Source organism: Chionomys nivalis, chromosome 8, assembly GCF_950005125.1.
Source record: "Chionomys nivalis chromosome 8, mChiNiv1.1, whole genome shotgun sequence".
Taxonomy (NCBI): Eukaryota; Metazoa; Chordata; class Mammalia; order Rodentia; family Cricetidae; genus Chionomys; species Chionomys nivalis.
Window position 1 is genome coordinate 66,170,784 of NC_080093.1, and position 12,184 is coordinate 66,182,967.

Sequence of the window (12,184 nt, forward strand, 5' to 3'; positions counted from 1 at the left end):
ATCTGGTTTTTCGTTGTTAATATTTTCTAAATTATTTAAGTGAGAATTAGGTATGGGAAGCATGTTGTATGTGTCTCTATTTTCTTTGACTGATTCCCATTTAAAAACTTGTACATCAAAGCATCCCGGATGGGAACGGGTCTGAATGGTAGCACTGCAAGTGCACAGCCCTAGATTGAGTCCTCAGCAATGCACGTGTGTGTGTGTACATGTGCGTGTGCAGTCCATGCACACAGACATACATACATGTGCACACGTTTTCTTTCAAGGCTGGATTTCCACGTGTCTGCCCACAACCTGGGGAATACAGAGCTGCTTCTCTGTCCTGTTTTCCACATAGAAGTCAGAATGACCTCCACCTCCCTAGCCTAAAACCCTTGCCTACTGTTTTAGATAAGAGCTCTGAGTCTTAGTGTGGCCCAGAGACATCTAAGGAAAGAGGAGGGGGTTTCGTGTGGACTTCATGCAGAGCTAGTCATCACAGAAAGGAATGCCCCTGCTGGACCCCCCCACACAGAAGGCTCATTTCAGTTGAGAGGCTGTTGTGCAACGCCTGTTTCTACTCAAGTATCTGATTAGCTGGCCTTGAATCCCAGGGCATCTCAAGGGCATCAAAATGTATTGTTATTTTTTATGTCTCACTGGGAGCTGTGTGCTTGGTGGGCTTTAGTTGTGAGGAAGCTCTTTGTGATTCTCCTTCAGCTACCTGCCAGGAACCTGTGCCGTGCCTCCCTGCTCTGGTGGAGCTACATGCAAGCCCCTCCCACCACTAGGCAAGCTCTTGGTCTCTGCTGTGGGTGAGGTACCAGTCCCACTCACAGTTCTGAAGTCCTGTTGCCCACGGGAGCGGGTGTTCACAAAGGTTGCGCGTGGAGCGGAGGAACGATCGTTGCACTGAACTCTGAATTATGGGATTGCTGGAGGCTGGGCACCTTCTGAGCCTGAATCTTGAAAGCTCTCATGACATCTGGGGCTCACCGCTTTTCCCTGTGGGATGAGATACTTTGCTGGGGGAGCCTGCCTTTGACTTCCTGGGGTAGTTGTGGGTACCATGGCAACAGCAGTCAGATTCCAAGGACTTCCTGTTCTGAGTTCTGGTGTTATCTCAGCTTGAGGTTTTGGGCTGTCTGCTGAGGGGAGACAAGGCTGTCATAAGGCACACTGTGAGTGACAACTCATCATCCAGCCTCACCTCTGGAGGCAGCAGTGCTATGTTTGCTCAGGGGACCATATCAATATCCTTCCAGCGCCTGAGTCACCCGGAGGATTCATCCTCCAGGCTTTAGTTCCTTCCACTGGGGAAACTTAAGGTCCTACCTACCTCTGCCATTTGGGGTACTCTGTTTCTAGCTTTCTGTAATCAGAAATGTTTTGACAAAACAATATTTCAATAAAAATCACATTTTCCATTATTGAAACTACCCCAAGGAGTTAACTTTGTTAATGGGTGATTTTATTTTTCTTCTGCTTTCCCTAAGAATTGCCTGTAAGTCAAGGATGTGACCAAGACTTTTCATATCAGGTGCCAGGGTAGAAGGTCAAAGTCCCCCTCAGCCATGTTCCCTAGGTACCTTGGTCTAGGAAATCTCTGGACCATCATCATTCCGGAAACCAGAGAGACCCTGGTGAGAACAGAAAACTGAAGTCAGTCAGGCAGCTTGTGAGGCCAAAGACTGGCTCTTTCGTGAGCTCCTGTCACAGCCGCTCTGGAAGTCGGGCAAATTACAAAGGAGAGCAGGAAAGCAATTATGTTCTAGAAAATATAAACCTCCAAGGACGCTGGAGGCATCTCGGAGTTTGCCTGCCTGCTCAACTCCCGCCCTCTGGATTCCACCTTCAGCTCCTTTGCAGAGGTTGGCTATGTGGAGGGTCCTGTGAGTGTCTATACCCATCCCAGGAGCCTGATAACCAAACACAGCCCCTAGAAAGTATTGAAAAAGAGCTACTAGAATTGGTGAATTGGATATACAGCTCTGATCTCACATACAAATGAGCATTGCATGTGAGCCCATGCCTTCTCATATATGTGCACATGCATATATGTATGTCTCTGTACAGACATGGACCTGAGGTTTTTATGTAGGTGCTGTGTATATGTTTAGCACGGCATTCACATTTGTGTGTCAGGAGCATCTTTAGTTGCTCGAGTAGCTCCTGGGGGCGCATTCTTTTCTGGGGTGCTGCTTGGATTGGGAGACTGGGAGTGCAGTAAAGGAGGACCCAGGGCAGCTCACAGCTGATCCTGTCAGTTATGGCTCAGCTGGGTAGGAGCTGGTGCTCGATGGTTTGTGCTTTATAGGAGGTTATAGCCGCTCACAGAGCCCTCCACAGACCCAAGTGCTCTGCAGAGGGAGTGTAGGCAGAATCCAGAGGGTGAGGGTTGAGGAGGCAGGCAGATTCAGAGACACCGCTCGTGTGCTCAGATGCATAGAATTAGAAGAAGCACAGATTTGAAGTGGGGTCCAAAAATCTTCTGTTGCTTTCTGTCATCCAAGCTTATCAGAACAGGTCAGGAAGGGATGCTCAGTGGCAGAGCTTGGTGACAGAGGACACAGGCTGAGGGCACAGGCAGGGGTTAGGAGCCCAGATCAGGATCTGCCCACTCTCCCTAGTGTGTGGCCAGGTAGAAACAGGCTTCAAGTGGACGTGCAGGGCTTACAGGGGCCAGATGAGAGTCTGTGCTCCTGGCTAGAATGTGGCCTTCTCTACACTCCAGAAGCAAAGCATTATTGGATTAATTTTTCTTTTATAAATCCAATACACAGAGGAGACAAATTCAGAGGCAGGAAAACTCAGAGGGAAAGGAGTTGAGACAAGAGCCCTAGATAGCCTCATGCTAACTGCACAGCTCAGTTAGGCCTGGACTGGCTGCAATCCCCCTGTTCCTACCTCTCAAGTTTGGGGGTGAGCTATAGGTGCCTGGCCACCAAAATGCTTTGACAGTAAAAGTAATTTGAATTCCATGTCCAAAAGTAACCTTCATTAATACTACATCAGTAGCTGTGTCATGTATATACACATTTCCCCTCATATTCCTGTGTTATTGATAATGGTGACACTGTGTTTCTTTCTTTTTCTTTTCTCTTCTCTTTCTTTCTTTTTTTTTTTTTTCTTTTTTTTTTTTTTTTTTTTCCTGAGACAGAGTTTCTTTGTAGCTTTGGAGCCTGTCCTGGAACCTGCTCTTGTGGACCAGGCTGATCTCAAACTCACAGAGATCCACCTGCCTCTGCCTCCTGAGTCCTGGGATTAAAGGCCTGCGCCACCACCGCCCAGCTGATACTGTGTTTCTTGATGTGGGGGAAAGTGATGGATAGTGTAACCAGGCACTCTGACAAGACATTAGTGTCTCCAAGCGCAAGACTTACAACCAGGTCGTGTTCTTTTGCCAGGGAACAAGCTACATGGCCTTTTCTGGAGCTTTACCCACTCCCCCCTCACAGTTCACAGTCTGCTCTCGGACCTTGAGTCTGTTGGCTGCTTCCCTCCCAGCCCAGGGCCAAGGTCACGGTGTGACTGAGTGATCTCTGTGTGTAAGGAAGTGCCTCACAAAAGCTCTGAAGGACAGATCTGCCCTCTTTATGTTTCTTCTTCCCCTTTGCCCAAATTTCCCCACATGTAAGTTTTCTCTGGAATGGAGAAGTATTATCGGAAATAAAGGAACCCGAACCCTCCTGACAATCTCACCTATCCTCTGGGTACCTACCACTTCTGGGACATTACTGCCTAAGAGAAAAATCCTTGAGCACCTCCTAGTGGCCACACTGGGGAAGTGTCCCATGGCACAATCCCTCACCATCCCTGAGAGCTCAACCTTTGGCCTTGGCTGTGTTGATCACTTTCTGTAACAACTAAACTCAAGGACTCAGAGCCTTCAGCTCACCCCTAGAGTCCTCGGTGTGCATATTCCACAGATTTCTCAGGAGCTGAGTAGCACGTACGCCAATGACAAAAACAAACGCACATAAATGGGAAAAGCTCTAAGGTCCCTCCCTGGAAATTCTTCTTGGTGGCATCCACTTGCTGGGGATGACAATGAGCCACCCCTAGGAGAGGGAAAAAGAAAAACAGGACGCATAACTAGCATTTTGGCCTTGGGTGAATGTCCAGGGGCTGCTTTTTGTCTCACCTGGCATATCCTGGCTCCTGAGGGATTGGGGGCAAAGAACCAGCGCACCTGCCATGCTGCAGAGACACACAGGTGAGCGGCTCCTACAGAGAGCATGGCAGCTCCCGTGATGGGGGTGATGGGGAAGCTGTGTGCACACGCTCAGGCAAAGGTACATCACTAGAAATGGGCGGTGAGGCCCGAGAACCACTGCTGAGGCTTGTTGGTGAAGGATTTCCCACATAGAGCCAGTCTATGAAGACAGAGAGGTGGCTGTTCATGCAAGTGAATACACATGTGCTGTGCACACACTCCTCTCCACCCCCCACATATATGAATACACATGTACACACACCCTCTGCATCCCACACAATACATACATGAATACACGTACTGTGCACACACTCCTCTCCTCCCACATATATGAATACACATGTACACACACCCTCTGCATCCCACACAACACACATATGAATACACATGTACTGTGTACACACTCCTCTCCTCCCACATATATGAATACACACGTACATACACACCCTCTGCATCCCACATGATACATATATGAATACACATGTGCTGTGTACACACATCCCCTCTCCACTCCCCCACACATACATATACGAATAAACATGTATGCACACACACACACCCTTTCCACCCCTCCCCCCCACATATATGCGCCTAAACTAAAACATGGAGAGGGAAGCACAGCCCTGTCAAAGCAGTAAATAAACCTCCAACTACACCATAAAAAAGTCAGGTGAATTATCTCATAAGAAATTAAAAAGAATCCTTAGAACAGGTGTGTTGGATGCAGGCCTGTTCTCCCAAAACTGGGAAGTAGGGGCAGTAGTTCAAGGCCATTCTTGATCATACAGGGAGCTTGAGACCAGTCTATCATAAACAAGCAAGCAAGCAAGCGACTGACAGTAGCCCCGTATGCCTCCAGGGAACACAGACAGCTGGGCTTGTGGAATAGCCTCTTATACCAGAAGACATGCTGAGTCAGGAGGATCATTAAGTTCCCTCTAGGAAGCAGAGAGAGAAGGAAGAAGGTGATGGCCACCTTTGCCCCTATCTTCAGTCTCATTCCTCCGTGTTGTTGTCTTGATGCGGTCCTTCAGCATTGCAAAGGAGAAGACAGGTGGCTGGGAGCATGCCGCTCAGTCCCTCAGGCAGGTAGGGGAGGAGCAAGCACAGCTGTTTCCTGCAGCCTCTCATTGTCAGCGCAGCATCCCAGCAGGCAACCCCAGTGAAGAGAGGTGACCAAGTGGAAGATAAGCCTGGAGCCAGGCAAGGAGCAGTCCAGGGGTTGGCCCATATGCCCCATAGGGTGTATATATACACCGAAGGCCAGGGAGCAGTTAGGTATGGGTACTGTCCTAGTTAGGGTTTCTATTGCTATGACAAAACATCACGAGCAAAGCAAACCAAAGAGAAAAGGGTTTATTTGGCTTACACTTCCACATCATAGTCTTTCATTGAAAGAAGTCAAGACTTGGACTCAAACAAGGCAGGAACCTGGAGGCAAGAACTGGTGCAGAAATACAGATCTCATTGGAGGAAGCCCCAAAGGGGAAAAGCCATCATTCTTGCAAACAGTTAATAAGTTCCTGGATCTCTCCCTGTTTGCCCACAGAGGCTTTTTGCTGTACCTGTCTGGAAATGTGGTCATGTTTTTTGGACTCTTTACTCCTTTGGTCTTTCTTAGTAATTACGGTAAGAGTCAGCATTATTCCAGTGAGAAGTCAGCCTTCCTCCTTTCCATTCTGGCTTTTGTTGATATGGTAGCCAGACCTTCCATGGGACTTGCCGCCAACACCAAGTGGATCAGACCTCGGATCCAGTACTTCTTTGCTGCTTCTGTCGTTGCAAATGGAATCTGCCATTTGCTAGCCCCCTTGTCTACAAGCTACGTTGGCTTCTGTATCTACGCGGGAGTCTTTGGATTTGCCTTTGGTTGGCTCAGCTCTGTATTATTTGAAACATTGATGGACCTCGTTGGACCCCAGAGGTTCTCCAGTGCTGTGGGCTTGGTGACCATTGTGGAGTGCTGTCCGGTCCTCCTCGGGCCACCACTTTTAGGCCGCCTCAATGACATGTATGGAGACTACAAATACACGTACTGGGCTTGTGGTGTGATCCTCATCATCGCAGGTATCTATCTCTTCATTGGCATGGGCATCAATTATCGACTTGTGGCCAAAGAACAGAAAGCAGAGGAGAAGCAGAAAAAGGAAGGTAAAGAGGACGAGACCAGCACAGATGTTGATGAGAAGCCAAAGGAAGTAACAAAAGAAGCACCATCCCCGCAGCAGAACAGCTCCGGGGACCCTGCAGAGGAAGAGAGTCCTGTCTGAACTGAAGCATGAATTGAGCAGTGTGCAACCCAAGACATCTGAAACCATTCTGCTGGCCTCTAGTCTACCAGTGGTGCTCAATGCAGACAGTGGACATTTGTGCAGAAAACCTACCAGGTGTTCATTGGTGGAAATTTTTTTGTTTTGTTTTGTTTTGTTTTTGGTCACTCCTTACCAATGCCGGAATTTAAAATTTACTATGCTTCAGGTAGGGAGTGGTTGGCAAAGGATATGGGAAAGAAGTAGGGATTTTTCTTGTTTTGTTTTAATCTTAGCTTTTAACAGTGTCATGGAGATTATAATGTGCCTTAAGTTTTAGTTTTAGAACTCTTTAGAGAGCCTTAACTTTTAAAACCATTCTGCTGAATTCATCTATTTTAAATGTCGTTTTAAAAGGAAAAATAACAACTAACTTGCTTGAGGTAACTTTAACCTTAATCTTGTTTTGTTGTTGTTTGTAATGCTTTGTCAGAATTGTTACTGGAACATTTATGGACAGAAATAATAGTTAAAAGTTGGAGGTGTATAAAAAAAACTGACTAAAGTATTTTTCTAGCATCATAGTTGCCTGGCGTAGGTACCTGCTAGGTATATATTTAAGAAATTTAAAGCATGAAATTCTGGAAACATCTTGGCTGCCGTAGCCACAGTCTGTCTGTCACCTGCTGGGTGCTTCCTCTCAGATGCTTGCTACAAGCCTAGCGCTAGAACGTTGTCACCAAATTGCTGCCTTCGCTCCTGTTCAGAGACATTGAGTGGTTAGAAGTCATAGCAAAAAGGTTAGTGTTAAAATCTACAAAACATTATTCAACACAGTCTGATTTAATATAGACAGGCCTCAGCTGACTACAGCTTGGGTTTTCAAAGACCCTAGTTATGGTATGGAACTTTTGTTATCTTCAAGTATGTGTGGGTTTGGGGGGGCTTGGTGGTTCTGAGGATTGAACCCAGGGACACAGGCATGCTAAGAACATGCTGTACCACTGAGCCACATCCCACTAGCACCCTGGAATCCTCCTTAGACCTTTTTTCTTTGATTTTTGATAGTTCCATTTATATTCTAGCTTAGAACTGTATGTGAGATATTCAGTACGAACTGAATGTGTGTGCTGTTTGTTTTTTTACATTGTTTTTCAGTATTTGCAAAACCAAGAGGGCCAGAGTTTGGCTCCAGGGAAGCCTATAAAGATAAAATAGGGAGGGAGGAAGTTTGCTGAATTCACTTGGTTCTGTAAGTACCCACCTCCCTGCCATATACACCAAGGCTTAAGGAGAAACTTCTATCATGCTTAGAATGATTGGACATAGTCTTACCTCTACAAACCTTAGCTTTCGTGACCGTTTTCAGTTACCAGAAATGGAGGAAATGGGTTCGGTGTAAGGGTGGGAGGAAGAATGGACCTGATTGGAACTGTATTTTTTTTAACCCGATATCTTCTAAATAGAGGCAGAGAAGATAAGACACTGAATTGTTCTCAATGCATTTAAAATACCATTGTAATTGACAGGGTGAAAATAGAGATTTAAAACCTGTGTAAGAAGCCAACTTTTTCCAAATAAAACATTTATTTTATTTTTAGAAAAAAAAAAAAAGAACTGGTGCAGAGATCATGGAGGGGTGCTGCTTACTGGCTTGCTCCTCATGGTCTGCTCAGCCTGCTTTCTTACAGAACCCAGGACCACCAGCCCAGGGATGGCACCACCTACGATGGGCTGGGCTCTCCCATATCAATCACTAAGAAAATGCCCTACACACTTGCCTGCAGCTGGATCTCGTGGAGGCATTTTCTTAATTGAGCTTCGCTCCTCCCAGATGACTCCAGCTGTGTCAAGTTGATGTAAAACTAAGCAGCACAGTCACCAACCCTGGAAGGTTTCTAAGCAACAAACCTCCTACACTTCCAAAGGTACGGACCAGAGTTCAGTCTCCAGTACTGAATAGAACAGGGTGCTGTGGCACATGTAACCCAGCACATGGAAGGCAGACACTGGAAGATCAGAAGTCAAGGTCATCCTTGGCTACATAATAAATCTGAGGCTAACCTGGACTATATGAGACTGTCTCAAAAAAGAAAAATAAAAAGGAAGGAGGGAGAGAGAGAGAGAGAAAGAGAGAGGGAGGGAGGAAGGGAGAGAGAGAAGGAGAGAGAGAAGGAGAGGGAGGGAGGAAGGGAGAGATAGTGAGAGAGAGAGATTTCAATGTGGTTTCTTGGCTGTTGGGAGAGGCAACAGGACAGCCCTGGAGCTGACCTGGATCTCACAAGTAGACCTTGGCTATAAACAATGCCACAGGACATCAGCATTAGACAGGTCCCCTGGATTGTGGTGAATCAAAAAGAACCGAGACCACTCTGTAAGCATGCCTGACACAGGCAAACCTGAAACTCATCTGAACCACAGCAAGGATCAAATGTCTCAGCCCTGGCTTCTAAGGGTAGCTCTGCCTCCCTCTTTCTATGTCTTCTGTGTCTTTTTAAAGATGCCTTGCAGCTCCCCCTGGTGGACTTCCTCCTTCACTGCAACCACAATCAACTTGCCCAATCCCACTCAATCGGGCAGAGGAGGCCCTGTGTACATGGGCATATAAATGGTATACAAATCAGACATCCACCAGCAACAAATCACGAAGAAGTTTATTTTGAAACACTTGTTTGGTAGACATAGTTCACCGTTTATTAAGGATGAAAACAAGTTTGCACACTGGTGAGAAGGCACACTTATTTTCACATAGAAATGAGATCTTGGTTGAAACTTGATACTGCACGATTTAAAGTATCTCCAATGTTTTTCAGAGTTGGTCAATATTTAGATTTTATAATCACCAATGCGGAGAACACACCTTCACATGAATACACAGTACAAAATGTCAAATGGTACAATGGCCTTTACAAGAAATTGTTGGAAATTCTGCCCATCCCCAGTTAGACACTTCCTCCAACAAGGCCACACCTCCTAAGAGTGCCACTCCCTGTGGGCCAATGCAGGTTATTTCATTCAAACCTCCATACCACCATAGACTTTCTGTGTAAGCTTATCTGAAAGAACAGTGGCCTCTATCAGCTCCCAGAGTTTCAAAGCAGGGCTCAAAAGTAGAGCTGGTCTACTAAAAGGAAGAGGAAATAAAATACACAGACATAGAAAGCTAGGCAAGGCATGATGCCACATACCTATGACCCCAGCACTCAAGAGGTTAAGGTCAAGGAGTTCAAGGTCATGTTAATCTATGCAAGTGGGACGTTAGCCACACCCTGTCTCCAAAATAAGATGTTGCAGGGGGGCTGGAGAGATGGCTCAGTGGTTAAGAGCATTGCCTGCTCTTCCAAAGGTCCTGAGTTCAATTCCCAGCAACCACATGGTGGCTCACACCCATCTGTAATGAGGTCTGGTGCCCTCTTCTGACCTGCAGACATACACACAGACAGAATATTGTATACATAATAAATAAATAAATATTTAAAAAAAAAAAGATGTTGCAGCAAAGCAAAAAAAAAAATGCCCCTCTGGAAAAATGAACACATAACTCCCATCTACAGGGGAAGCAAAGGCAAGCTCAAGAATTAACCTGTTTTTTCTGTTTGAGGTATCACTCCAAAACAAGGGATATCATGGTCTGTTATTTGATGTTCCAAGGGCCCCAGAAGAGATATGGGCCAACCCTATATAGGTGACAAACGACCCTAGGAAAAGGATGGAGATAATTTTCTCATAACCTCGCCAAGCAGCGCCACCAGCTGGGGACCAAGTATTCAGATGTCTGAGTCTATGGGCGACTTTTTCATTCAAAACACATCCACGCTCTGTCCTGATAGTCCTGTCAACAGCTCCTGACCTGGCGGTCCAGCGTAGGGCCATAAACCCCACAAAGTTTCCAGCAGGTCTTGTCCACATACAGCAACATCGTCAGTCATCTCTGATGAAGCTCCTATGGAAGAATCATTCCGTGACTTGAACAACACCGTGTCATCATCCACACCAAAGGAGACCACTGTTCTGATGACATTCTAGACCAGTGGTTCTCAACCTGGGGGTCGCAACCCCTTCCCAGGGGTGGCCTAAGACCATTGGAAAACACAGATATTTATATTATGATTCACCATATGGTGAATGGAAATAATTTAATGGTTGGGGTCACCACAATGTGAGAAGCTGTATTAAAGGGTCACAGCATTAGTAAGCTTGAGAACCACTGTTCTAGACAGCTTGGCATTATATATAATTATTATGTTGTTACACATATTATCTATATTATATATAATGCCAAGCTGTCTAGAACAGCATATATATATATATATAAAATTCAAAAAAAATTTACTAAGAAAAAAGAGTTTACATGAGAGTCACATTACAGTATTACATGGAAAAAAGTTAATAAGCTGGAACATAGACCCCTGAGGCTGGGTGGATGATGGATAAACACATAAACAGATGAAGAAGTATCTTAAAAGCAGCACAGTGAAAAAAAAAAACTAGGTAAATATTTCATATGCCAAGAAAAAAAAAATCACAATACGTGTAGTTTCTGGGTTTGGGGATGAGGATGCTTTCCTTGCCTGTATTAGACATCTTTTTAGATGAAAAAAAATTTTTTTTTTAATATTTATTATGTATACAATATTCTGTCTGTGTATATGTCTGCAGGCCAGAAGAGGGCACCAGACCTCATTACAGATGGGTGTGAGCCACCATGTGGTTGCCAGGAATTGAACTCAGGACCTTTGGAAGAGCAGGCGGTGCTCTTAACCACTGAGCCATCTCTCCAGCCCCCTAGATGAAAATGTTTTATTAAATGGTACAAATAAAAAAGAAAGCAGAGAGGTGAGGATCCTGGAAAGGAACAGATATATGTGACCAGAGCGAGTACGGACTCTGGGTCCTCCCTGGCAGGGCCAGGCAGGGGGAGCGAGGCAGTTCCCTGTCCCCACTCAGTGGGGCCAGAGCTCTGCCAATGGAGCCCACATACAGAGGAAATGGAATAAAGACTCAGAGGGACACAAAGATGTGGTCCATTGCCACTAGGCCCGTGGCCCACCACGAGTCAGTCTGTCTCCCTCTCCTGCTGCCTGGGGGAGTTTCATCCACCTTGCAAGTCACAGCGGAGACTTCTATTCCATCTTCTCTCCTAGACACTCTGACAGTAGTGGGGACCTCTACAATGAGTGACTCATAGCTACTGTGCCTGGGGGAGAAGGGGGACAGTTAAGCCGAGACGCAGGCATTCGGGTCTGTCTTTTACACTCACTCACACCACACATTCTGCCGGTGCACATGCCCCAGTGGGTACCGGCTCTCACGGTCAGTCCCAACGACCTACCTGCATCTGATCCCTGGGACCCCCACAGCGGAAGGAGAGAACTGATACCCGCAGGTCATCCCTAAGCCTCCACATGTGACACAGTGAGTTCCCAAAGATGCCCTCTGCCTCAAACACCAATACATGGCGTAATAAAGAAAATTAAATCCATGCACACTCCCTAGTGCCTGCTCCCTGTGAATATGGCCGTCCCTAGATATGGCCTTTGCGGATGGAAGTGTGGATCTCAAGATGAGATCACCCTGGATTGGCAATTGGCTCTAAGTCTAATCATGGTATTCTTATAGCAGACTGGATATGGAGGCTCAGACCTGTAAGTCCAGCTAAGTCTGAGGTTCAAGCGGAAGAACTGTAAATTTAAGAGCTGCCTGGACTGCAGAATGCGTCCAAGGCCAGTTTGAGCAA

General features: G+C 46.2%; 1 protein-coding gene across 1 annotated transcript; it reads left to right on the top strand.

The window, feature by feature from the left end:
* The first annotated feature begins 5,264 nt into the window (after positions 1-5,264).
* LOC130879903 (monocarboxylate transporter 1-like) lies at positions 5,265-8,046 on the top strand. Its single transcript, XM_057778728.1, has 2 exons — positions 5,265-5,287; positions 5,622-8,046. Exons 1-2 carry the CDS (start codon positions 5,265-5,267, stop codon positions 6,466-6,468), a joined length of 870 nt encoding a protein of 289 aa, XP_057634711.1. The 3' UTR covers positions 6,469-8,046.
* Positions 8,047-12,184: the final 4,138 nt, after the last annotated feature.